This window comes from Talpa occidentalis, unplaced genomic scaffold, assembly GCF_014898055.3.
Source record: "Talpa occidentalis isolate TD23 unplaced genomic scaffold, MPIMG_talOcc4v2.1 talOcc4.10, whole genome shotgun sequence".
Classification (NCBI taxonomy): domain Eukaryota; kingdom Metazoa; phylum Chordata; class Mammalia; order Eulipotyphla; family Talpidae; genus Talpa; species Talpa occidentalis.
This window is the reverse complement of record NW_023600993.1, coordinates 23914210-23942133: the sequence shown is the minus strand read 5'-3', so window position 1 is coordinate 23942133 and position 27924 is coordinate 23914210. Positions and strand designations below refer to the sequence as shown.

Below are 27924 nucleotides of genomic sequence, written 5' to 3'. Positions count from 1 at the left end.
GTGTGTGTGGGTGCTGGTTCTCACCCCAAGGACATTTAAACCTCGTTTTGTCTTCCCACTTTGCTTCTCTCTGGAAGCATGTCGTCAGGCCCACCTCTGTGGCTGAGTCTCCAGGCAGGACCGACTCAGTCTTTGCTTCTCCCCGGGCACACAAGGCCGGCCATTTCTGCCCCGTTCACTCTGCCATTAAAGCATCGTGGCAGGCCCGGGTGAGGATGGCCTGTCACTCAGCAGCACAGTCTTGCTTCTGATCTCATCTTTTCTCCTCCTCACTTAATACCAGATCAGAGGAGGAAGGTGGTTTTTTGGATTCAGAGTGAGTCCTCTCGGTAGCCTGAGTGGATCTATTTTTAGCTGTTTTCAAGAGACTTTAGCTGTTTTCAAGAGACTTTAGAAATTACGCCTTCTTGAAGTTCTGCCCATTAGGGCAGGCAGCTGTTCCAGTTTAGAAAAGCATTCCACTTTCAAGCTGCAGCGCCTCTCAAGGCTGTGCAAAAATCAAAGATGCTGATTGCTCCCTTAGTGACTAGAAAGACTATCACAAGGCAGATCACAGGGATCTGACTAAAGAGCCGATCAATAGCTGGAAGTTCTCCACCCAGCGAGAAAGCTGGGTGACAGGGAAACCCAAGTGGATGGCACAGCCAAAAAGGGTGGCTGAGCCTAGCCTCCCAACTGTCACATCCCTTCAGTCTGCCCTCTTTGCCCCCCAGCTTTTATTTTCTCCTTTGTTCACTATCAGGACTGGAGAAGCTGCAGGAGCTTGTCCTTGAAAGTAGAAAGATGCTGTAACTTTGAAAGGGGCCTTAGAATTTAGGAATACAAAAGAAAGTTCTCAAAATAATGTGTGATACTGTTGAATGTAAATGATCGAACAATCTAGTAAGCAGAGGTTGTCAGACCCACCTACGTACTGTCCAGAGACACACTTTATATCCAAAGAAGTACTGTGTCATGGATCCTTTATCATGTTTTAGTCAACCAGTCTGTCCTATGGGGATGTTAGTCCCTATAGGCTATAGCACATAGTCCATGTGTGTAGTGGGTTATACCATCTAGGTTTGCATAATTACATTATGACACTCACAGAAAAACATTGAATGGTGCATTAATCGGAACATATCCCTGTTGTCCAGTGACACATATAGATTAAAATGGAAAACATGTCATGTAAACAGTAACCAAGAGAAAGCTGGAATGGCTATGCTAGAATCCAGTGTAATAGATTTTACCCCCAAAACAGCTGAGTGGAAAAAGATGTGGTGTATATATACACAGTGGAATACTACTCAGTGATCAAAAAAGATATGTCACTTGTGGCAACATGAGTGGAGCAGGAAGGGATTGTGTTCAGTGGTAAGCCAGAAAGAGAAATACTAGATGGTGTCGCTTATATGTGGAACATAGAGAAACCGAATTAAGGGTCAAATTTTAAAACCAATCCTTAAGCGGCCTCCCTGGTGGCACAGGGGGTTATAAGATGCAATCTGTGAAGCTATCCACAGATACTGCAGCAAAAGTTCGATCCCCGGCCTGGGAGCTACCCACATGGCATGGTAGACCTCTCCTGTCTCACCCGCTGCTCCCCTCAGCAGTGTATTTCAGTCTGCCTGTTCTGTTCCCCACTCTGTCTCTGGTGAATCCTCACCCCCCATACCTCTGGCCTGTACCCCAGTTCTTATATAAATCTTTAAAAAAAAAAAACAATCCTTGAAAGCTGAGCATAGATCTGAGGCTTCCAGAGGCTGAGGGTACAGCACAACGGCTGGAGGATGATGAGTGCTTCCGGCACAGAGGCCAGGGTCAGGCTACTCCCTTACCGACAGGGGCCAGCTGATACAGGTGAACACACCGTCGAGGCGGAAGAGGTGGACCAGGTAAAAGGCGAGGATCATTATCAAGTTGCAAATGGTCACCACTTCAAAGTAGCTGTAGGCACTGTAGCTGATCCACTGAAGCAGAGAGCTCCTCACACAGATGAAGGCGAGCAGCAGAACAACCTGAGACACAAGTAGAGGCATCAGATGGCACCCGGGGAACAAACAGAAAACTGTGCCGCGGAAGCAATTCAGGTTACTGCCTTCCAAGCTGGCTAGAAGGACAGAAACTCACTGGCTCACAGGAGTACATGCTGGCTGTGAGCGCTGAGCAGCAAGAGCTTCGTGTCCTCTGAAGCCTGATGTGTCGTGCCTCCTCAGAAGGGGCAGGAATGTAGAAAAAGAATCATCCCGTTTATTTGCTCGGCCTCCTCAGAGCAGAGTGGAATATGATGCTGGACCCATGATTTACATACTAGGTTCTACTGGGGGAGGTTGCCAATACCTGCCTACTTTTGACTCAAGATGGTGATTCATATGTTACAACCTACCAGTGACAGAAGAAGTTTTGCCTTTGAAAAATGTCAGCCCTCATCACAAATGCCCTGAAGAAGGTGGGTGTATCGTCCACTGCATGGACAATCCTGGTTAGGCAGTGCCTGCTCTCCATAGGGCATCAGTGAGCACAATAAGTGATGTGTGAATGAATAGCAATGATGAATTAATGACTAGCGTGACATGTTGTTGAATTAGCAGGTCAAGTAAATGATTAGCAACCCATGAATAGCAGACTACACTGGAAGAGAAGATTCTGTGCTTTTTGTGATGGCTAAGGAGAATCAAATCTTGTTCATACCACATAGGGAATAAACTAATGACACCCAGGTGTTAAATGCATATAAAATTAGAATCTTTAAAAACACAAGGAATTTGGGACAAAGAATTTGGACTGCCTCTTTCCAGTAGAACAGTGATTCCCAAAGGGTGTGTGTGATTTGTGTCCTACGGGCCACTTGACAATGTCTGGATACTATGGGGTGGAGTATTGGCATTAAACGGGCAGGGGCCAGGGGTGCTGCTAAATACCCCACCAATGCACAGGTCAGTGTTGTAACAAAGCTATCTGGTCTCAAATGTGAACTCTGAGACAGGTTCTGCAGACAGTGACTTGACAATAAAGTCACATGGTGGCTCTAACACTGGTTACGGTGGGTAGTGCCCAAGCCGCTCTATTTTTAAAGCCCCCCTCATCCCTAGCACACTATCCAGTAACAGGTACTGCAGCAAGAAAAGAACTCTGGGCTTGAAGCTAAAGGCGGGCTTGAATGTTCTGCTGAACAGATCAAAACAGAGGGCTGGGGCTCGGACACAAAGCCACCCTCAGCATTTGCGTATTTCCCTTTGCTAATGAGCAACGTGAATATTTTCATTTTTTCAGTTCCTCAAGGCAACCGGGCGTGGTGATATGACTCACACCTTGAGGTGGTTTTAAAGCTCTGAGGGGGGTCTTGCTTCGCTCAGGGGTGTGCATGATTGTTGGGGCTTTATTGCCTCATCAGTCCCCAGCTCCAGACCTCATCTACATCTCCCCAGTCTTTACAGGACCCTCTTCATGTGCTGGGGTATTTTTATTTAAAGCCTGCCTTAAACTGCAGATAAGTCAGTTATGCCGTATGATTCTCAGGTGGAAAAGCAATTATGCACCTAATTTAATGCAGAAATTAGAACAATTTTTACTACTCTCCATCTGTGACAGTCAGGAAGTTCTGGTGGTGACAGACATGGGAGTTTCCCAACAAACCGAAGTGGCCAGGGCAGGTCTTCCCCTCGGAGCTCCCAGGCGGAGTCATGCATAGCTGGAAGTACTTCATTGCTCTAGCACACACCATCTCAGACCTGCCTGGGAAACCCGCTCATGAAGTGAGACTTCCCGAATCTGCCCCCTTGGCCGAAGGCCCCCTACCATGCGCTCTTCTTTAGGAAAGCCCAAATTTGGAAAGTAAATGTAGACAGGAGCTGGTTTGTAATACCCATTTACTAAAAGCTTCCTTTTTGCCCAAGATTTCACTTATTCCTACTTTAGGTAGCCAGCATTTTATCTAGTGCGCTAAAGATTTCATACCAAACGTTTTAGGAACGCTTCTGAAATCAGTAGGTAACACCTGGAGCTGCTGGAGACCGTCTCCCCAGCCCCTAGCATCATTTAGATCAAAATTCAGGGGGCAGCCAGAGAGGTGAAGCAGAAGGCAAGCAGAACAAGACACAGGTGGGGAAAAGGCCCTGTGGTGCGGACCGTGTTCCCTCCCCGACTTGGCCCTCACAGGATCGCTCCTTCCCTCCCACTGGAAAAGCAAGTCAACAGACATTGAATTCAGATGACCGAAGTAGACATTGATTTCAGGACTGTGTGAAGGCTGAGAAGCTTCTGGAAGATAGGTATGGCTGTTTAGAGAACTGAAATGAGACACCGTGCAAAGGACTAGCTTGCTTCTTAGGGTGCCGTCGGCTTCTCTCGTAAAGGTCTGTTCTTTGACATCAAACTGCCATGAATGTTGAAAACACATTGGCGATAAATGTCCAGGGACTTCAGAGTAAAATTGCAAGAAACCTTAACTCGAAGGGAGGCTCTCACAGACCATCTGTGAGAGCCAGTTTAGTCACTTGGAATCCCCTCAAAAGTAGAAGCCTCCCCTACCCCAAACTGGTCTTTTTGACTCTGTTCTATCCAAATTTGCATTAGAGAGATGAGATTTTTGTGCAAGCAGGAGTTCAGTGTCACAGCGGGTGAAGCAAACTGACATCCCCTAAGGGAAACAGTTGCCTGAGAACTTGTGAACTAAAACAGTCTGGTCCCAGCTCCCCAGCCAGGCGCCAGAGCACTCTCAGCTTGGGTGAATGTCCCTCAAGGAAGAAATGGGACTTTGAAGTCTAAGATGGAGCAGCCTCAAGAGGCAATGCTCAGGAGAGGTTTTTTCCTAAGCTGAGCAGCAGAACCTCTGGGGGTGGCTGGCGGTCAGCCACTGCTTGCAGCCTGTGCTCGGGAACATTTCCTCAGAAGGCCTGACCCCTCACCTCCATGTTCCTGCCAGGTCTGGCTGTTGAGCACGCCTGTGTCTGGCTAAAGATGACACCAGACTTCTTGTGTCACCAGAGCACCAGGCTGGATGCCGGCAAGTCACCCAATCCCAACCCCCTCTCCCAGGAGTTTTTATTCTGACCTTGAGAGCATGTTTCAGAGAGACAGGTAGGAGGAGAGGAAGTAACTGATGAAAGTAAACATCAGAAGGTCCCAGACCCAACTCAAAGAGGCTTTTCTGCAAGTGTCCAGATGAAAGCCAGCTTGTCCCAACAATCAGACAGGGAGAGAAGGCTCAGGGACTGGAAACTATCTGTGGAGGCAGGCTGGCCCCTAAGTAAGTTTGTTTAGCAGTGGGGAGGCAGGAAGAGGAATTTCCTTCCTCCTCATCCCGAGAGCACCCCTCCCCTTCCTTTGATGCCCCAGGTCCCTTAGCACAGAATTTAAAGCCTTGGTTTGCTCCCATTTATTTTAGAATTCAGTTATTTAAGTTCCCTAGTGGTGCTTTTCTCCTATGCATTTGTCTCCTATGCATTTCTCCTATGTAATTTGTTCATCTGAAACCGGAGAACCACCCCCACCCCCACATTGAGGCTTCAGCTGCAGGCAGTAGAAGCCCATGGGTTTGGACCGATCAAAGTATGAGCCATGAACCGATTGAAAATGGTCCAATCAGACTTGTAGGTGGGGTAGGGGGGCAGCATTGTCCAGTAATGCTGGTCATCACCAGGAGGCAGTGTGTAGGATAAGATAAAAAATCAGGCTTTTCTGCCCTCCTGCCATCAGGATAGATGAGGGAACCCTGTGATCCTGAATGCATGCCTGATGGCGGGCACCTGCAGTGGGTACACCTGCGCTAAGACTGTGCTTTTTAAGGGCGGCGTCACGGGGATGCCAGGAGAAGCAGCAGAAGCCGAAGAAGCCTGAAGCAGAAGCAGAGAACGCCAGAGAGCCCAGATAGAGTGAAGATTTGCTGGGGGCTGGGAGGACTGCCAGCCTCCCAGCACCCCTGCCTGCCACGTACCCGCTGAACCCCAATAAAAGACCTGCAAAAACCACTGAGGACTCTGACTCCTCCTTTACCTGGTCTGCATGGGATCAGAGAACCTGCACTGTGGTCATTCTTGCCTTTACACAGTGATGTCAGAAACACCAGCGGGGCCTCCTTAGTGGCACATAAGTCTCAGCACTATAAAGCTATTGGCAGCCATTACAGTGTGAGTTTGACCCCCGGCCAGGGAGATGACCCACATGGTGCAGCAGACCTCTCCTGTCTTGCTTGCTGCATCCCTCAGCAGTATTTTTGGTTGTCTGCCTGTTCTGCTCCCCACTGTCTCAGGTGAATCTTTACATTCCCCCACCCCACACCTCTGGCCTACACCCCAGCTTTTGTATGCATAAAAATAAATCTTAAAAAAAAAACCCCAAAAAAACAGCAACGTTGCTGTTCTTTGAACTGTTGGCCCACAATAACAAACAGCAAATTGAGACACCAGGCCCAAGGCCTTTAGGTGCTTCTTTCAGGCAGTGATAGAGGCAGGCCCGGCTGGTCAGGCCTCTAAGAAACTTTGGCTTTATCTGCGAAACTTTCAATGTCTTTGGATGCCAGGAATAGAGTCTGTGAGACAGCCTAAGAGCCTCAAAGTCTGATCGAGAGAATCCTAAAGTGGCTGCTGCCCCCGCCTTATATCCTCTTTCAGGGTTCCCCACCTACAAATCTGATTGGACTGTTTACCAATCAGCTCATCGCTCCCACCTGATCTGTCCATTCCACAACCCAGGCCGCAAACCCATGGGCCTCTCTACTGCCTGCAGCTGGAGGAGCCACAGCTCTGGAGCTGGCCCAGGGGCCCCCCTGCTCCTCCCTGCAGCCCTGAACCAGGGGCTGTGTGCTGTGGGGTGGCGTTTTAGGAGAACCACTGCCGTCTACCATCACTGCTGGCCTCTGCCTGCAGCCCAAGCCCCAGTGGGGCCACTGGTGGTGGAGGTAAAATGCCCACTACGCGCTGCTGCTTGCCCACAAGCAGTGCTCTGGGGCCCAGAGCCAGAGGCCGTAAGGTGTGTGTGTGTGTGTGAGGAGTCTCTGGTTTCACAAATAACCTCAGAAGAAGCCAGCAGGAGTGGGGGAATTTTTCCCTGTGTCCCAACAGTAGGCATTTATCACATCTTCAGTATTTTTTTTTTTAAATATAAACAATCCTCCAAAGAATCTTCTTGGAAAAACTTCTTTGCATGCATATTTCCAAAAGATTCCTAGGAGTGAAATTGATACAGGGCAGCAAGGGGCACTACCGGTTACAAAATTATGGGTGAAAGCATATTCACATTTACAATTTTGATGTTTGCTGCTAAAATGCTACACCATAAAGATGTTCCCCTGCATAGGGAATATTGCCAACACAGATTTTTTAAAAAAAGATTTATTTATTTATGCATACAAGAACTGGAGTACAGGCCAGAGGTGTGGGGGTGAGAGGATTCACCAGAGACAGAGTGGGGAGCAGAACAGGCAGATCAACTGAAATATACTGCTGAGGGGAGCAGCAGGCGAGACAGTAGAGGTCTGCTGCGCCATGTGGATGGCTCCCTGGCTGGGGATCAAACTTGTGCTGCAGAGGCTGCGGACAGCTTCATAGGTTGCGTTTTAAGCCCTTGCGCCACTAGGGAGGCCCACCAACACAGATTATTAACAATATTGTTAAAGAATGATGTAGGGTAAGGAAAAAAAATGTCAGGCTTTTCTGCCCTCCTGCCATCAGGATAGATCATGGATCCTTGGGGTCCTGAACGCATGCCTGATGGCGGGCACCTGGAGTAGGGTGTGGGCATAGGTAGATGGGATTCACCTGGGCTGAGACTGTAGAAGCCAGTAGAAGCCGAGAAAGAAGCAGGAGAAGCCAAAAGAGAAGCTGAGAGAGAAGCTAGAGAAGCAGAAGCCGAGAGAAGGCCAGAGAGCCCGGATAGAGTGAAGACTGGCTGGGGGCTGGGAGGCCTGCCAGCCTCCCGGCCCCCCAGCACCCCTGCCTGCTGTGTACTGGGTAAATCCCAATAAAAGACCTGCAAAAGCCACTAAGGACTCTGATTCCTCCTTTACCCGGTCTACTGGATCAGAAAATCTGCACTGTGGTCCATTCCTGCCCATACAAATGGAAATCAGATCTTGTTTTAATCTTCATTTACTTGAATACTAGTGCGTTGATTGTCTTCATATGTTTACTGCCTGTTCCTATTCTTGGCCTATTTTTCTATTGCTTGTATTTTTATTGTGGATTTGAATAACTCTTTATACTCTAAATATTAACCTACTGTCTGCTATAAATATTGCAAGTATATTCCCCTACTCTCTCATTTGCCTTTATTTTTACCAAAGTTAACATTTTTTATACAGTTAGATCTATACAGCATTTTTAAAAGTCTTGGTTTTGTGTCTTGTTAAGCATCAGGGATTAATTTTTTTCAGATGGCACCAACTAGGGCACACCGTAGGGTTTGACCTTTACAAAACAGTCAATCAACTGTACTAACATTATTTACTGAATAGAGCATCTTTTCCTGCTGGCTTGAAATACTGCCTTTTACACGACTTTCAACCATATCAAATCCAATCCATTGTCCACAGAGGAATCAGAGCTTTAAAATTCTGAAAGCCTTAAAACTTAAATCCCTTCAATAGTTTTCCAAACTCTTGAATCAGGTAAAAATCCTTTAATGAGGCCCAAAGGGGCTGCAAGTGTGATCCTCACTGCCTCGACTTCTCTGGGCACAGTGGGCTTCTCTGGGCACACTGGGCTCCAGAGCTCCTTGCTGCACTGGTTGGGCAGCGAGGGTCGGGGGAGACAGAATTCTCTCTCATGGCACTGATTGCAAAGGGACCATATCTATGTATTTGTTGGTCAAACATTTACTACCCTTCTCCTCAATTGGAATTTAAGGTCCGGGAGTATATGGACTGTAGGGAAAGTGGCGTTAGGTGGGGTTTTCCCTGCCTTCCTGTCTCCAGCCTCTACAGCTGCCACCTGCGGCCTCGCTTTTCTCCCTGGTTGTGTTACCCGCACCTGATAGCGTGTTAATGCAGTGCTTGGGAGCATGAGCACGGAGCACGCATGAACACCCTGGGCTGAGGAGTGTGAGCATGGGGCTCCTGTAATTGTGGATACCTGGGCCAAGAAGCCAGAGAGCGTGAGGTGCGTGTACCGATAAGTGCCAAAGCCTGAGAGAGATCATTACAGAGATGGGTCAAGACTGAGATGAGAGAGACAGGGAGAGAGAGAATGCATGGAGATTCTTGCGGGGGAGGGCATTGGGAGGCTCAGTTGCTGGCTGCCCACCCTGCCTGCCTGCTTGCCACTATAGGAACCTTGTAGGTTCCACTCTTACTCGCTGCTCTCAGCAGAGTGCCCTGCACACAGGCCCTCAGTTCACCACTGAGTGGATGAGTGGTCTAGGGTTGTCCTGCCTCCTCTGACAGCTGCATGACACTGTTACACTTCAAAAAACCATGTCCATCTCCTTCCCTTATGGACCTCAAGTCCTTTGCGAAGAGGATGGGTTTTATCTCTGGACATCACTTAGGTTCCTATTTGTGTGGCATCCAGAGATGAATGACTTGGCAGCTATCCTCTGAACACCGTTAGAAATTGGCTGAAGGCTCCTATCAATTGCCCTAGGAGGTGTGGCCTGCAGACTCTCCAGTTCAGGTGTCAGGGTGAGGGGTGATGGAAGAAGGGCTTCCAGCTCCCCGCATCGAGAGAAGCGGCAGGACAGTCTCCACTGAATGCCTACAGGTACCAGGTATGGTGACCAGCTCAGTGCAGCTTCCAAACAGCTCCACTGTGGCCAGGGAAATCTTGTTTCCTGAGCACCAGAAACTCTAAATGGAAATTTGTTGAGTAAATGAGTAAACAATTGAGTAAATGCAATTTGTATGTCCCTTTCCCAAGGCCCTCCTATATTCCAGGCACTGCACTGGGCCACCTTCCTGTCCTGTGTCTACAGGGCAGAGAGAGAGACAGGTGAGGAAGGAAGGTGAGGCCATCACCCTGGGGAGGTCCTCCCCGTAACACACGGGATGAGACCAGTATCTTTGCTCTTCTGACCACCCGAAACAAATAAGGGCTTTAAACCCAGAAGTAAGGGCTTGCAGGCACAGTGGTGTAAACACACACGCACAAGTTTAGCTATAGATATAGGTCAGAGGGATGCCCGAGCTCCAGGTGAGCAGGCATTTGAGGCCACCTCTGCCTACCTCTACCTAATTGTGTCCACAGTTTATGGGAGGTGCGAGGTGGGCGTGGGGGGTGGGGAATGCACACTGGTAGGGGCCATGACTACTAATTGCTGCCAAATGCAGAGTAGGCCTTCAATAAAATATGCAGAACTGAATTTGGGGTTAAACTGGATTCTCACAGTGTAAACATGGCGGGCCATGCAGCCTTTCATCTGTAATCGCTTCCCCTCAGGCTCTCCACAGTTAATCTCAGGAGGCAGTGCTGAACCCAGAGGTTTGCTTTTAGCCCTCAGCAGAAGAGGGGGCAGCCTGGGTGCTGCCATGACAAGCAAACAGAATGCCCAGCAGTTCAGATACCTACTGAAATATTTATGGATGAGATAAAACACAGGACCAGATTTGCTTCACAACAACATGGAGTGATGGGAATGCTTTTAAACTTAGATTATGGTGGTGGCTGCACAACTGCTATTTGCTAAAAAGCAATGAATTTAAAACTAGTAACTTCTGGGGCCTTGCTGGTGGCGCAAGGGGTTAAGATGCAACCTACGAAGTTAAGATCCACAGCCATTGCAGCACGTGTTTGATCCCCGGCCACACGGCACAGCAGACCTCTCCCGACTCGCCCGCTGCTCCCCTCAGCAGTGTATTTCAGTCAATCAGCTTGTTCTCTTCCCCACTCTGTCTCTGGTGAACCCTCTCATCCTCCACACCTCTGGCCTGTACCCCAGCTCTTGTATGCATAAATAAATAAATCTTTTTTAAAAACCCAAAAAACGGGGCCTCCCCGGTGGCGCAGCGGTTGAGCGCTGGGTTGTGAAGCTGCCTGCAGCCTCTGCAGCGCCGGCTCGATCCCCGGCTGCTCCCCGGCCACCGGAGGAGGGTCCCACATGGCGCGCAGACCTCTCCTGCCACCCGCTGCTCCCCTCAGCAGTGTACCTCGGTCCTTCTGCCTGCTCTGCTCCCCGCTCTGGCTCTGGTGAATTCTCTCACCCTCCCGCGCTTCTGACTGTACCCAGTGCTTGTATAAATAAATAAAAGAAATAAATAAATCTTTAAAAAAAAAAAAAAAATAAAAACCCAAAAAACTAGTAGCTTTTATGCTCAATAAAGCTAACAACAATATGACGGATTAAATGGATGGGGATAGAGCTCATAAGGACTGGCCAAGCATTGGTGATTATTGCAGCTGCTTTAGGGGTACACAAGGGTTTCTTTGTGTTTCTGTATATGTTTGAACATTTTCATATTAAAAAAGCTGAAGACATAATATCCGATAAGCTCTAAGAAATAACTACCACAAGAGGACGGAGGGGTGGGAGGGACTCATGGATGGGGATTTGCAGCCATCCCTCTTACCAAAAAGGCACATGTAGAAATTAAAAAATCATTTTTATTTTCAAAGCCATCATTACATCATCAGTTTCATTTAGAGAGCAATTCAGGCAGGGTGCTGTCATGGGACTCCACCTGAGAGTAGATGGCGATATTTGGTGCCTTCCGATAAAATGAATGAAAGTGCAACAGTTAACTTTCCAAACATAGACAGACCAAGCGATTAGATTCGACATTCACAAAAGCCGCCAGTGCAAACACCAGCCAGACACTTGTCTGCAGTCAAGAACACCCAGTGTCTGAATGCAGCCACAGGTGGGCCAGGTGGACAGCTGCCTGCAGCTCTTCCCAATTCCTGAAGCAAGGTGGGCTGAACATAACATGTCTGACTCTCTGGAAAGAGTAAGAGGGACATTCTGGAGTAATGTTTTCCTATGACTGACTGGAAAAACACCCCAGCTGCTTTGATAAACTTGGCAGGGGGTATGAAGACCATTTCTAAGACCCTGAGCTATATGGAAATTCATGGTACAACTTTACAGCCCAACAAAGACCCGGTGTGAGCAGGAACAGGAATAAAAAGCCTTACACTAAGATGAGACTGATTCCTTCTAGCCCAATGCCAGCCAGCAGGCAGACTAGCTGCCCGACACCTCGGCTTAATTCCTTTCTTTTTTTTTTTTAAGATTTATTTATTTATTTATAAAAGAACCAGGGTACAGGCCAGATGCGCAGGAGGGTGAGAGGATTCACCAGAGAGAGAGTGGGGAACAGAACAGGCAGACTGAAGAAATACACTGCTGAGGGGAGCAGCAGGCGCGACAGGAGAGGTCTGCCGTACCATGTGGGCCCTTCGCTGGCTGGCCTGGATGGAACCGGTGCTGCAGAGGCTGCGGACAGTGTCACAGCGCTGTGTTCAACTGCCTGCGCCACCAGGGGAGGCCCTTAATTCCTTTTTAAACCTTTCCTTGGCCCAAATCTTAGACACCTCTGATTTCCTGCTTTTTAGAGGTTAAGCAGCCACTTTAAATAAGCCCTTTTCTAATTGACAGTCCATCTGAACTTTTTTATTTATTCACTTATGTTCCTCTGTGAGGCACCTCTGCTTGGTTGGTACTGAGGTGAGGTCATGAAGGGACAGCTCAGGGCAAGGAAGGTTTTCCAGGGCAGCAGGGAGCAGGCCCCCCGCTAGGGTCCTCTGGTGACAGGGTTTGTGGTGAGGGCATGGGCACCTTTCAGCTCTCAGGCAGGTAGGAGAGCTGCTGGGCATCTCTTAGCACTCAGGGTACTGGTGAGTAGACATCCTCTCCAGCCCCTGCCACCTGATCGGGGACTGAGACCCCCTCATCACACTATCCACAAGAGCACCCCTATTTACCAGGGCCACCTCACAGAACCTCCCTGATGTCCAACCTGGTGACAATACCATCTCTGTCCCAGCCAATTGCATCCAGGCTCAGGAGATGCCACACACATGCAGCCCCCTCATCAGAAGACAAGGCTGTGCATGACAGTTAAGAGATGCAAGATCTGGGACCTCCCTGGTCGCTCAAGGGGTTAAGCATCAGCACGATGAAGCTATCTGCAGCCACTGCAGCATGAATTTGATCTCCAGTCAAGGAGCTACCCACACGGCCCAGCAGACCTCTCCTGACTCGCCCACTGCTCCCCTCAGCAGTGTATTTCGGTCAACCTGCCTGTTCTGTTTCCTACTCTGTCTCTGGTGAACCCTCTCATCCCCCCACACCTCTGGCCTGTACCCCAGTTTTTGTATGCATAAATAAATAAACCTTTGGAAAAAAAAAAGAGACGCAAGACCTGATGAGGACTCCTTCATACCATCACTTATCCACTTTAAACACTATAGAGGTCTGATATAAAGTCCAGACTCACAAAAACACTTGCAGTTCACAGCAAGGAATTGCTACAAGCTTCCCTTCCAGTATTTACTTTTACTATCCCATGCACATCCCATGTCCAAGTGGAAGGTGACTTCTGGCCATTCTCCATCCTTTACTTCCATTTCCCTTGCCAAACTCATGCTTCTGGACCAGCGTCACCTAGTAGAACTTTCTGTGATGATGGAAATGTTCTCTATGCGTCATGTTGCCCAACATGGCAGCCAACTGTGGGTTCCTATGAGCTGGCCACTCATGGGCAATTGTGACCTATATGCTATCTACAAATCACAGCAGAACATTCCTTGACTACTTACTGGGTATAGTTCGTATTGCGAGGCAGGCCGGGGGACTCGTAGGCCGCTGTTGACCTGATTACGTGACTATCTCCATGGCGGTCTCAGGATAACTCTGCCTGTGATAACATCATACTTTGCTGATGCAAATGTCTCTTGACACATGGTCACGATGTCCCTGTCCCTCTCCCTTATAAAACTTTCTCTCCCATTCCTATCCTACCCTCCGGACCCTATTCCTCATACCAATGTCGCATGATCCGATTTTACGATCCTGTATGATTTCAATAAATGGCAAAAGAACTGCTCAAGTAGCAGAGTCTTGCCTTGCAAACGGGCTCCATGACTGCTGTGTCCCTCATCACATTCCAGTAGCAAAGGGGCAACAAAGTTTCCTTGACAACAGCCAAATGCAACCCAGCACTTGAAATGGCTATATGAGGCTGAGAAATGAAATTTTTAATTTTAATTAAATTTAAACTGGCCACATGTAGCTGGAGGTTATTGTGTTCCACAGTTTAGACCCCCCACAAAGCATTCTTTGTTCTGTTGCCCAGATTGAAGGGAACCTGTCCTTCCTTCTTTGGCATTCATTCCAACCCACTTCTGGCATCTGCCAGATCCTTGCAAGTCTCAAGTTTCTCATGAGATGGAACTTCCGTTAGATCCAGGTAGAGTCTGGGCCTCTTTGGGTCTCTAAAACAGCCACTCGAGGAGTGACCTCACCAAGTGCATGTCCTATTCAGTTGGACCAGACCTCAGTCCCTGCTGGGGTCAAGTATTGGCCGTCTCGAAACGACTGTTTATAGACCAGAGAGGTATGTGACCATCCACAGATATTGACTGCACCAGCCATCCCTTCTTTTTCTGTGGCAATCCCATTTTATTTCCAACAGGTAGATTTACTTGATGCAAGTCCTGTTTTTCCATGCCTCACTTTCTTTATTTAGAGATAAAAGAGATGGTATACACACTACAGGACATTATGATGATAAAATCAGTTAACATGTAAAGAGCTTGACCCCAAAGAAGCCAGCAATAATCAGTGAAAAAATATCAATGGAAAATTAACACATAAAGTTGATGGTTCAGCCTGGGTCTGGAAGGCACCTCTGGACTTAACACCAAATTATCAAATATGTATATCCTTTGACCCCAATAATGTCATCTCTAGTAAAGTACCCTAGCATATCCACTCAGGAAACAGACCAAAGATTTATTTATAAGAATATTCTTTACAGGGCCTCCCTGGTGGCGCAAGGGGTTAAGCACCGCACTATGAAGCAATCCACAGTCTCTGTAGCACGAGTTCGATTCCCGGCCGGCCAGGGAGAAACACACATGGCGAGGCAGACCTCTCCTGTCTCACCTGCTGCTCCCTCAGCAGTGTATTTAAGTCAGTTGGCCTGTTCTTTTCCCCTACTCTGTCTCTGGTGGATCCTCTCTCCCCCCGGCATGTTGGGCTGGAGAGCAGCAGACCTCTTGGTCTGCCCCAGCTCTTATATGTATAAATAAATTAAAAAAAAAAAAAGAATATTCTTTACAGATTGTTATAAAAGTAGAAAAATTAGAAAAAGATAAATATCCAATAGCACACATTGGTTAAATAAAATTATGGCTTATCATCAGGACAAAATATAATTAACCATTAAAAAATATTTTCTCTACAGAGAAAAAAATCAGAAACAAAATTAATGGGCCTCCCCTGGTGGCACAGGCAGTTGAAGGCCGCGCTGTGAAGCTGTCCACAGACTCTGCAGCGCAGAGAGCGGCAGACCTCTCCTATCGTGCTCGCTGCTCCCCTCAGCAATGTATTTCTTCAGTCTGCCTGTTCTGTTCCCCACTTTGTCTCTGGTGAATCTCTCACCCTCCTGCAAATCTGGCCTGTACCCCAGTTCTTGTATAAATAAATAAATAAATCTTAAAAAAAAAACAAAAACCAAAATTAATACTCCCATTATTACCAACACCCTAATAAAAGTATATCCAATACATTTAAAGGAAACTACCATAGATACAATGTTAAGAGTGAATATTTTGGGGTGATAGCATTGTAGGTATCCTTTTCCCTTTGTGCTTTTATCATATTTTTAGAACATTTATATTGAAAATATTACTAGTCGTGTGATTATGCCAGACATACCTTTGAACGATCTTACTTACTTTATTTATTTATTTTTTTTATAGAGGCATGCTTTGTTTATTTGTTTTGCTGGTTTATTTGTTTTTGTTTATACATGCACTGGGTACAGTCAGAAGCGCGGGAGGGTGAGAGAATTCACCAGAGCCAGAGCGGGGAGCAGAGCAGGCAGAAGGACCGAAGTACACTGCTGAGGGGAGCAGCGGGCGGCAGGAGAGGTCTGCGCGCCATGTGGGACCCTCCTCCGGTGGCCGGGGAGCAGCCGGGGATCGAACCGGCGCCGCAGAGGCCGCGGGCAGCTTCGCAGCCCAGCGCTCAACCGCTGCGCCACCGGGGAGGCCCTGAACGATCTTACTTTAATAACAAGGGAAGACATTTACAGTATCGCAATAAGTATAAAGAACATTTCCCAAAAAAGCTAGGTAATATGATTGAGTGAAATGTGGAAGTCGAGAGGAAAAACCAGAAGCCAAGTCCATAGTTCTGCTAACAGTGTTCATGCTGGTTCTAACCCTGGGCTTAGTTTAGGGAAGCAGATGAGCTAGCTTGTCAGGGGTAATCCCAGTTTAAGCTCAGGCCAGGTGGCCAACTGGCATTTCCCTGCTCTCTAAAGTGTCCTGCTAAATTATACACTTGATCTAATTAAGAGGTTATAACTTTCCCACTTTTGTTTTTCTATATTTCTAAATTTTAATGAACATGTGTTGTCTTCTAACCTCTCCCACATTTTAATGTTGTTGACACTGGAATGTAAATTACATCAGATTAGTGCTCTTTGCTTGCCTCCATGCCTCCCCCCAGGTTATGAAATCGGGGTGAGTCTTAGAATCAGTAAGATCTTAGAATTGGGCAAACACAGCACATTAATTTAGGGATGGGGAAAACACTGGAACTATATTCAATGCTCTTGTTTAAGACTCTAAGACCTAGATAATTGGATAAAATCGGTGAGTCAGACCCCTACAAGCAGCTGGGGAAGGAAGTGGTGTTTCCCAGAGATTCCCTGATGAAGTGATGAACAAAATAAAATAATTGACTGCCTAGGAATCTTCTCCAGAACCAGGCAGAGCCTACAGCCCTTGCTGGGACCTGAACTTTTTTACAAGGTGCTGAAATAATAATGACGATTAGTGTCACGAATGGCTAATATTCATGAGGGACTAACCACGTGCCAGGCATAGAGTTGCTGAAATATGACAAGAAGCCTAGAGAGGTACATACTAATGTTACCCCCCTTCTACAGATAAAGAAACTGAAACACAGACAGGTACCTGCCCGCACATTATGCATAGAGAAAGGCTTCATTTTTTCCTACCTGGCTCTAAAATGTGATTCTTAACCAGAGTATACTCTTTCCTGCCTCTTGAATGTTTTTTCCCAAGTTGTGAGCTGGGCAGATGAACTCATTTGCAAAGCTCTCCCTGAGGACTCAGTGGGGGTGGTAAGTAGGGGTGGGTGGGAATGGGGATGGGACTAGAGGCTTAAACAAGCTCCCTAGCAAACCACCCCCCCCACCCCCGCCAAGGATATTCTGATTGCCTTGACTTGGTAATGAGGTATATGAAACCATTTCCAGTATGATGTGACTAATCATGTTTCCCCAAAATGGCCACAGCAACGTTCCCCATATCACGTACACCTAGAACCTGGCTGCTGCCCACCAAGAAGCAGAATCTGTTTTCCCCCCCTTGATTCTGGCAGCTTCAGGGAGGCCTTGGGTTTGGTAGGAGCAACTCTGAGGCCCTGGGTCTCGATAACCTCCTTCTGGCCCTCAGTCTCTGGATAATCTGGTAGGAGAAACTCTGAAGACCCTGTGGCCTTCCCATGATGTCAGCAGGAAACAGTCCACTGGGAGATGCCATGTGTGGTTGTCTGGCCAGTCAGCATCATCTGTGACACATGAGCGAGCCTTCCAGTCATCCAGTCCCAGTTTTTCAGTCTTCCCAGCCTTAGCTCACTCACTGTGGAGCAAAGACAAGCCCCCTTCACTCAGTCCTGCCTTCCTGACCCACAGAATTTGTGAGCAAAGTGGTTGTTTTGCATCGCTACCTTTTGGGGTCATTTAATATGCAACCACAGTAAGCTGGAGTAGGTAGTGGAACCAAAAAAAGGTCCCGCTTGGTCTGTTTTGAAAGTAGAATATGAATTGTTCTGGGTTTTGTGTTTTGGTTCTTTGCATAAGGAAGTTAAGCTCTGTCCAGAGGACAGTGATGGGTCCAGATGAGAGAGAAAATATGTGCCACCTACACCTGGGACTCTGGCTGAGGGGCGCCCCCAGCAGAGATGCTCTTGGAACAGGCTCAACTGGAAGACAGCTGTTGCTAAATGTTCTACAAGGACGCCTGTGGTGGGGACCACTTGCACCTGGTGCCATAGATCCCACCTACTCCTGCATCACTGACAGGATGCTTTCCCTGAATCATCCAGACTGGAGGCTCTGCTAAAATTGTTGGGCTAGGAGGCTCCACACACATTTAAAATAAAAAAAAAAAAAAATGCCAGTGGCGGGCAGAAGTGACTTTTGGGAGTCCTTGGTTTGAACTTCCCTACAGCCCTGGGATTCAAGAAGGAGAAACAAGAGCACAAAGAACTGCCACCTCCACATGCTGAGGGTCCCACCCATCCCTGGGCAGCTCAGCGTGTCACAATCATCGTCATCTGCTTCCTGGTAAGATTTCATATGAAAGGCAGATCCCAGTATTTACATACTGGTTTTCCTTTTTTTTTTAAAGATTTATTTTATTTATTTATACAAGCACTGGGTATAGTCAGAAACATGGGAGAGAATTCACCAGAGTCAGAATGGAGAGCAGAGCAGGCAGAAGGACCGAAGTACACTGCTGAGGGGAGCAGCGGGCGGCAGGAGAGGTCTGAGCGCCATGTGGGACCCTTACCCGGTGGCCGGGGATCGAACTGGCGCTGCAGAGGCTGCGGGCAGCTTCGCAACCCAGCGTTCAACCACTGCGCCACCAGGGAGGCCCCATACTGGTTTTCCTAAAGTGCAACATGGCCACTCTCTCCAAGGGCCACGGTGATGCTTCTCCAGCTTCAGTGCGCTTTGTGACACTGCAACCTCCTGCCACTTTTCCCAAGCTGCTAGCCTGCCAGTCCCCAGACAATGGGAAACACACAGGGACAGTGCTGAGTCAGTGCAGGTACCCTAGCTGAACCCAGCCCAGATCATATGACAGAAGCTGGCGCCGAGATGTGGAAGCCAGTCTTGTTCAAGATGAGCCAAGCCAGTCCAGCTGACCTCAGTCACATGAGAAACCCACACTTCGTGTTACAGGCTGCCTGGTTTTGAATGTCATGCAGTCAAAGCTAACAGAACCCAAGTTTTTTAAATGCAAAGAATGAAGTTATTTACTAAAGTGATTATTTATTGAATATTAACCATGTCACAGCCCTGCACTTAGCACATTAGATTACACTGATTTCCACTTTTTTTTTTCATGTAGAAGAATTGGGATATAGGCCAGAGGTGCGGGGGTGGTGAGAGGATTCACCAGCGACAGAGTGGGGAGCAGAACAGGTGGATCTACTGAAATACACGCAGTAAAGCCAGGAGAAGTCTGCTGTACCATGTGGGTCAGCTCCCTGGCCGGGGATTGAACTCAGGCCTTAGTGGTGATAGCCTGCTAGCACTGAGACTTAACCCCTAGGCCACCGGGGGGCCCTGACTTCCACTTTGCCAAAAAAGAATCCTATGGATGCTCTGATGCAGAGGACTAGTTACACTGCTCAATTCTTTGACCACTGTCTGGGAAATAAGTATTTGGAGAAGTTGTGGGGCCAGCCCCAGCAGGAAGCCTGGCATCCTGCCGGGGGCACATGCCAAAAGTAAAATGCCTGTTGAATTTCAGAATGTGGGTATGGGACAGCTTGAGTGAAAACCCAGGCAGCAGAATGCCAAATTAGTGACAGCCTGGGAAGAAGAAATTAGTCTGGGATAAAAAAATGACACAGCAAGTACATGAGCACCATGAAAGGATTGTAAGCATGCGTCACTGATGGAAACCACAGTTGTGAAGGCCACCTGTGCTGCCAGTGAGGAGTGGAGGAGGAAGGCTGGGCAGGGTCAAAGGCTGGCCTCCAATCAGAGTAAGGAAATCATGGCTAGCACCCCCTAGATCAACAAACACAAACACAATCACTAGTGCCAGTTAACCTTTATCCTTCCCAGGCCTCAGTTTCCTCACCTTTAAAATAGGTATAATAACGAAACCTACCACCTAGAATTGATATGAGGATTAAATGAGCTGGTTCGGGCCCAACATTTAAAGCAGCCTGCTCCTGTACTCACGCACATGCCATAGATTTTAGGCATTAAAACTCCTTGAGGTTTGTTGGGAAGAGTAAATGGGATGTTTGAGCGTGATTAGCACAGAGTAGCACTTTAGTGGCGATTCTCCTAAGTCCAGTGAGCTGTCACCAGGAGATAAGCATGACATAAGGACAGCTTAGGCACAGGTTCTGTCCTAAGGGGCTTCAGACCCAGACACCAGTGTCTTATAAGAAAACAGGGACAGATGCTGTGAGGGAGGGATAGGGCATGAGGAAAGCAGGGCTGGAGGAGGGAGGCCGAGCATGTCCTCTGTGAGGCGCAGATATGGCCTCATGTGGACTTCATAGGAGGTTGGACTGCAATATGCAGAGGAGGGGCACCGGAGGCTTGCCACAGAAAGAACACAGCAGGGAGGGCAGAGGGGTGTAAAGGCACAGGGCATATTTGGCAGCAAATGAGCTGTCCAAATCCCACACCCTTGTGAAGGGACATGATGGGGACAGAGCTGGCAGGGAGGAGGTGGCAAACTCTAGGCAGAGAGAGTAGATGTTACATGGGCAGGGGCGTGGGGGGTCATAGGGAGCCAGCGAAGGTTACTGAGCACAGAAGAGCCGGAGGCAGAACTGTACTTTGGGTAACTAGGGGAGCGGCAGGGGGCCTGGAGATGGGGGAGAAGACACACAGAAGTCAATAGCAGGAGGTTGTCAATCCAGCAGGACAGTGAGGACTGGAATCAGAGAGCCAGCCAGAGAAATGAGCTGGGAGAGGAGATGGCAGGTGGCACTGAGATCCCAGGGGACGCTGGGTGGTGTGGGGCGACACCCCCTCTACCCCTCCACCATCCCCATTTCAGAGACCATACTGCTGTCTGGGGCCAAAAGGAAACTCCCTTTGCTAACTCAATAAGGAGGTAGCCGCCTCGGATTCCTGACATGTTCAGAATATGTTGACAATTCTGGTTGTCCAAACATATCCACATATGAGAAAATGTGCCCATCCTCACCCCTTCTAAGCAAGCTACGAGCTATCCCCGTCTTGTTCTTTGACCCAGTTCTAGTTAACAACTCCCCAGGAAGCCCATCTCCCACCTGCCTTCTGGCTGCCTGTAATTTTAGGGGGCAGAAAAGTTTGCCATGGTGACCCGCTCCCTTCAGACAGGCAAGTTCATGGGGCTACAGTGTGGACAAGGACCCCGCCTTCCTCCTGCTCCAGCCCTTTCTACCATGTCCCAAGTTCAAAGGTATTATTGTGACCTGTGTCCCCAAGTTCAGTGACATCATTCCAGAAGTCAGACACACTCAGGCAGCCTCTCAATTGCTTACCTCCTTTGCCCTCTTCCTTTTGAGTCATCTGAGTGCCAGATGAAAACAAAGACCTCGATTCAGAAAGCTCCCCACACCCTTGGCCTTCACTTATTAAAAATAACCTGGTGAGGCTGGAACCTGGCTACGCCTTGCCTTTCCCCTCACCTCCTTGCTGCTGCAACAGCTGCCTGGTGGTGAGACAAAGAGGGCCATTTAGTCCCCCAACAAGCATATCTGCTTCTGCTCTGGTCTGGGTGCCTTTGGAAGAGGGCAGAGAAGAGGGAACAGGAAAGAGACATGAACAAAAGACTCATCCTAAACAAAGCCTCCTCTCATACACCTGCAAATGGGGAACAATTGGCTCCCATAAATGCCAAACAGATAAACTTTCATCCAAGGGCAGAGATGGGGCTGGGCAATTCATATGAACTTATGAAATCAGTAAATTACAACCATGTAAAGTTTATATATATATAATATACATATATATATGCTGCTCTGATCATATTTGTGTAATAACATCAAATCTCAAATACTTTCAGTGGAAGCTCTAGATAAAACAGCTCAGTTGACATGCTCACAGCATGATTAATTCCTCCGGCAGTTTCTGGAAGACTGGAGAAATGGAGAATGGAGAAATACCAAAGCCTAATAGAACTGCCACTAACTTATTTTTGTGGTTCACGCCTCTTCTATGCTTCGCCACCACCAGAAGTTCATTTTATGCATTGCCCAAAAAATTTCCAGACCCTCCAGCTCCTCTCTCAACACTGGCCCTCTGCACAGGCTGTTGCCTCCCCCAGTACACTCTCCCTGCCTTTACCTCTGCCTTGCTCCTTCCCCTGGTCAAGTCCATGGGACGGTCTAATAGCAACCTGGGGAAGCCCCATCCAGTGGTGCTACGGGGCCCTGTACTTCCCCTTCATGATGCACAGCACCACTGCACTAACCACACTTACTGATTCAAAGACCCTCATTCTTTCACATTTTTACTTCCTTCAAGTCCGGGGTATATCTCACAATGGCTGCCCACCAGCCAGACAGTAGTCGTAGAGCAGTTACCATTACCTGCCACGTGCCCATGCCCAATAGGCCAGCATAGACACTCGCTTTCTGGGGGACAGCAGCATGGAAGAAAATCTCGGAGCAAGAACAGACCACTCCTGGACCTCCCTGGTGGCGCAGAGATAAAAGTCTCAGTGCTATCAAGCTATCGCCAGCCATTGTGGCATGAGTTCGATCCCCAGCCAGGGAGCTGACCCGCATGGTGCAGCAGACCTCTCCTGTCTCACTTGCTGCTCCCCTCAGCAGTGTATGTCAGTCGATCTGCCTGTTCTGCTCCCCACTCTGTCTCTGGTGAATTCTCTTACCCCCTGTACCTCTGGCCTACACCCCAGTTCTTGTATGCATAAATAAATAAAAATAAATCTTAAAAAAAAAAGGACCACTTCTTCAAGTCTGCAGACCTGGTTGGAGACAACCGGGCTGGTGACTCTGACATCATTCCCAAAAAGGGAGACAAACCAGGCGAGCAGCCCAGGCCCACGGCGCGAGCTCTTCCGCAGCTTCTTCTGCGGATGCTGCAATCTTCAGTCTTGGCACAGACCACAATAGTCAAAACACTTAAAAAAAAAAAATTTAGAAGAGGAGGACTCTGACTATAAAGTGTTAGGAAAACCTTAACCCATTAATTTTCCTTCATCAGTATTCCTTCTTAAATATTCAGAAGAAATATTAATCTACGTCTAATCAAGTCTAAACAAACTTTTTCATTAAGTATAAAATAAAAATTCTAAATGAGAGATTTGTATCATATAATTAACATTCTCTCTCCTCTCTCTCAGCAGTGCCTAAAACAATGGATACTAAACAGGCAATGAAACATTAAATTGGTGTCTAAATTATTAGCCCACGGGGAGGGGCTGGATCTTCCTGGTTCTCTACTATATCCCCAGCACCTGGCAGCTGGCATAGACCTGGCACAGAGTAGGTACTAAATAAATACCTGACAAAGCAACTGGAAGCAGGTAAAGTGCTGTGACTGGGACCATACCAAAGGGTGAGCAGCTGAACCAGAATTCAAGATCTGAGAGCGAGCATCGCCACATCTGGCACTTGATTCTTTCAGCCTTTAATCCAACAGTGATGCCACAGTTCAGCCCTTCTTGGTGGTGCCTTAAATTAGCAGCCCTGTTAATAAACTGACAGGCACTTCCCTCGCTCCTCGCTCCTCGCTCCTCGCTTGCTGGCTGCTGTTTGCTTTAGTTTCTGTTTGCTTTAGCGTAGACACCCGCTGTTTTGACTGTTTGAGTCAGTGGAAAACTGTCAGCTAAACTAAACAAAACAGAAAGGGCTCTCAAACTGGCAGTCAGTGCAGAAACTATCTTTATCAGAAAGTCTGCGTGGGCATTCCAGCCTCTGCTTACTGGGGTCCCCACCTGTATCTTCTCAGCCTTTCCTTCCTCTGCCCAGAGACTCCCCGCTTCCTGGCCTGCAGGTCTAAGCTGTGAGCCCCAGGTCCCATGACATGTCCTAACTATCAGGGGGACCCATCCTCCAGTAGGCTGACCCCTGCCCCCCACTTCCTGACACAGCACTATGCAAGCACTTTATCCAGGCTGGCTTTTTTGAAAGAAATACTATCAGCAGAGGCGTTGGCAAGGAAATATGCTTGCATTCATTCATTCACTGGTTCAAAAACATGCAACATTTTGGGAATGAGGTACCCAGACAGAATGTGGCAACCCAGACAGAAAGGTCCCAGTCCCTGTGCAGTTCGGTTCCTGGGGGAGACTTCCAGAAACAAGTTACAAGTAAGGATGTGAACAAGGGGATTCAGCTAGAATCCCTCATAGCTAGTGCGGTGAAGAAATCAGAGCAGGACAACAGGATACAGTGCAGGTGCTGGTGCTGGTGGTGGTGGTGGTGGCAGAGGTAGGTGGAATTATGGAACAGTCTTAAATAGGTGGGGGTGGGGGTGGAGTATATCGGGAAGAGTCTTCAGTAGCAGAACAGGGAACAGTCCAGAGGGGAAGCAGACAATCTTTAGACCTGGGGTGTTTCCTCTCTCTGAGGACAGATAGAAAAGAGTAGAGGATCCTGCTTCTTTTTTTCTTTCTTTTTTTTTAAAGATTTATTTATTTATTTATACAAGCACTGGGTACAGTCAGAAGCGCGGGAGGGTGAGAGAATTCACCAGAGCCAGAGTGGGGAGCAGAGCAGGCAGAAGGACGGAACTGCACTGCTGAGGGGAGCAGCAGGCGGCAGGAGAGGTCTGCGCGCCCTCCTCTGGTGGGGAGCAGCCGGGGAACAGCAGGGGAGCAGGGAGGGGGAGGGGAGAACAGCGGGGAGGGGGGGTAGCAGCCGGGGCGCAGCCGGGGATCAAACCGGTGCTGCCAAGGCTGCGGGCAGCTTCACAACCCAGCACTCAACGGCTGCGCCACCAGGGAGGCCCCTGCTTCTTTCTTAAAAGCTCAGACAGGAAGTGACAGACAGCACTTCTACTCTCATTCCATTGCTGAGAACTAGCTGCATGGCCGAATTCATATACAAAGACTACAGGAAACGTCTGTGTCTGCACAGCTGTCAACCTGAAACAACCCAACGCTATGAAACAGGGAACATGTGCTTTTGGTGAACACCTACACATTCCTGCCACTGAGCTGAGCCCTGTGGCAGTATCTGCATAATCACTGTGAATTCAGATGCTGGACATAAAATATGAAAAACAGTAGTATCTAAATGGTAGGGCTCTTTGGTGGATGAAATGAGATTATTTGTGTCAAGTTCATAACACAGGACTAGGTTGGTGATGAGTTCTCAATGAACTTTAGCCACGGAGGTGACATTTGAGCTATGACTTTTTGCAAAAGGGACTTTTGTGAAAACAAGAGCACTAAAATTGAGATAAAGGTACACATTGGTCCAAACACATGTTCTTTTGCCTCCATCATAGCAACAAAATGCTGAGAATCAGAGGGTGCCCCATCTCTGAAATCCAACACCAGGGATCTTTTCCTGTGGCTAGGCTTGTGTTCTTAGGAGTTAAAACAGATACCGTCAGGTTATTTATACTTCCATAATGACATCTGTGATTCTTCCATAAAAATATCACAGAAATAATTTAGTTCCCTATTGATTTTATTTTTCATTCCTCCCAGCTCTGCTTCATTTAGGAGTTGAAAAAAAAATAACAGTGGTTTTTGGGTGGACAGCAAAAAGCAAGATCAGGGCCTTCCTGGTGGCACAAGAGGTTAAGACGTGACCTATGAAGCAATCCACAGCCTCTGCAGCACGAGTTTGATAGCCGGCTGGCCAGGGAGCAACCCACATGGCACAGCATACATCTCTTGACTCGCCAGCTGTTCCCCTCAGCAGTGTACTTTGGTCAATCTGCCTGTTCTGTTCCCCACTCTGTCTCTGGTGGTTCCTCTCAACCCCCACACCTCTGGCCTGTACGTCAGCTCTTGTATGCATAAATAATAAATAAATCTTTAAAAAAAAATGCAAGATCAAAGTCTTAATGCAGTTTGTTGGGCATTACAGATCCAGGGGTACCTGGACAAGAATACTGATAAACCACTTTACAGGTGGAAGCTGCAGTCTGGTTTTTATGTTCCCAAAGTACACCAGCTTGGCCTGAGCAGAAGCCAGATAGACAGGAAGTGCTTCAGTGGCTCCTACCGGACACAAGCAGGCACTCCACTGGTGCTCAGCTGGGCTCCCTTTAACCAAGTTACTACTCCCTAGATACTGCAGGGGGCGCTGCTGCTAATTTCCCCATCTGAAACTTTCTGCTAATAATTTCCTTCTGTGGCGGGAACAGTCTGGCTCAGAGGTGACTCTGGGAGTTTATCTACTTCTCTCCCAGGATGGAGTCAAGAAAGGAAACGAAAGCCCAAGTCAGCTCAAAACAGGAGACTCTGTGTGGTGCACCTTCTTCCTAGAGCCCCTGTAATGCCAGGCTGAGGCTATCCCTCTGAAATCCATCTCCGTCTGGCTCCTCTTCCTACTTCTACTCTAGAAACCAGCTGCATGAGAATGAGAATTCCCATTTCTAGCTCTGCTTCAAGGAAGTTAATGGCAACATTTCCTGTGATAGATTTTGGGAAATTCTAAGATGAATGCTGGTCACACAGGTCTTTTTGTTGTCTAGATGTTACAGGTTCTTAATATCTTAAAGTTTAAATTGATCACTAGAATAGTGGGACTATTCACTGAACACCAAGTGGGGTCTTTCTCAATGGCAATGGACACGGAAGCCCCTGAAGCCCTCGGGAAGACCAGAAGGTGATATTTGAGAATCTGAGTTATGGAACAGATGAGAACAATTCCAAGAGCAGGCAACATGTGATCCAGGAATTCTAATTTTAGAACTTTTCTCTCTGATATTCTTGTACACAGAAAACTATGATATATACTAGAGTATCTACTGCAGTACTGGAGGTAACAAAAGATGAGAATTAGCTTAAATGCCTGTCAATAGGGCCTGGCTAGATAAATTATGCTAAATCCATGCTCTGTTACTTAGGCAGATGGTAAAGAGAATGAGAAGAAAGAGAACACTTAACAGATGTGGAATTACCTCCAAGATGGAAGGTAGTGAGTGTAAGTGTGCTCCCATCTGGGGTAGAAAAGTACACACACACACACACACACACACACACACACACACAGAAGTTACTAGAAAATGGTAGCTTCCAAGGAGGGAAACTAGGAGTTGGGGGACTTTTTGTACTTATAAAAATCTTGATCACATGGATGCTAACTTTTTTTTTAAGTAAATGCAGTATTAACAATTCTATACAACCATGAATATTGTTTGGAAAAGATTTTTAATGCTTTAGTATGGCTTTGGGAAGAACCATGAAAGAGAGTGGGACACTGAGAAGTGGCACCGACCTGTCATGAGGCCTCCGTGAGGTAACACAACTGAAACACCTGGACAAGTGGCTGTCACCTAAGGGGCCTCAATGAGTGATAGATGCTGTTACTGTTCTTAGTTAAGTACTAATATTACCATTTGCCTGGGTGAGTTCAAAAAAAGACTTTTCATTAGAGCTACTGCTGCCTTCTTGGGAGAATAAGGAAAATCTAAGAGAAAGAGGTAAGTAAAAATATATTGAGGCCATACTAAACTTAGTAATTTTCTCTGCTTTTCAGAAGGTTCCAATTACTCTGCATCTGAGAACATTTAATTAATTTCTCCTTCCCCCCCCTCAGCCTCCCATTCCCTTCTGAAGGAACTTGATTTTCTGTCTTTGAAAAAGAGGATGGTACCTCTTTTCTCATAAGTTTCACAGCAATCCTTTCTATGGTTAATATTTGGAAACCCTTAACAGTTTCTCTCTTTATCAATCAATTTTAAATTTTAGCTAAAGTAAAGGGGAGAAAAGTGCAGTTTTCCCTGGAAACTAAGAGCCATATCCCAGCCTTTGCTGAGTAAAACACAAACCAGGGAAGTAATTTCTCTGCAGGGGGCAGAGAAACTTCATGAATGATTTCCGCCTGGAGCGTAGGATGAGGCTGTGGTGGGGAGAGATCTCA

The 27924-nt window shown here is 47.6% G+C and overlaps 1 protein-coding gene across 1 annotated transcript in view; it reads right to left on the bottom strand.

Moving 5' to 3' along the window:
• The window catches only part of CMTM7 (CKLF like MARVEL transmembrane domain containing 7), a 42439-nt gene that overhangs the window by 6992 nt on the left and 7523 nt on the right, over positions 1-27924 (bottom strand). Inside the window, exon 2 of the mRNA XM_037525698.2 lies at positions 1821-2000. Within this exon, the coding sequence (XP_037381595.1) occupies positions 1821-2000 (180 nt within the window). The remainder of the gene's footprint in view (positions 1-1820; positions 2001-27924) is intronic.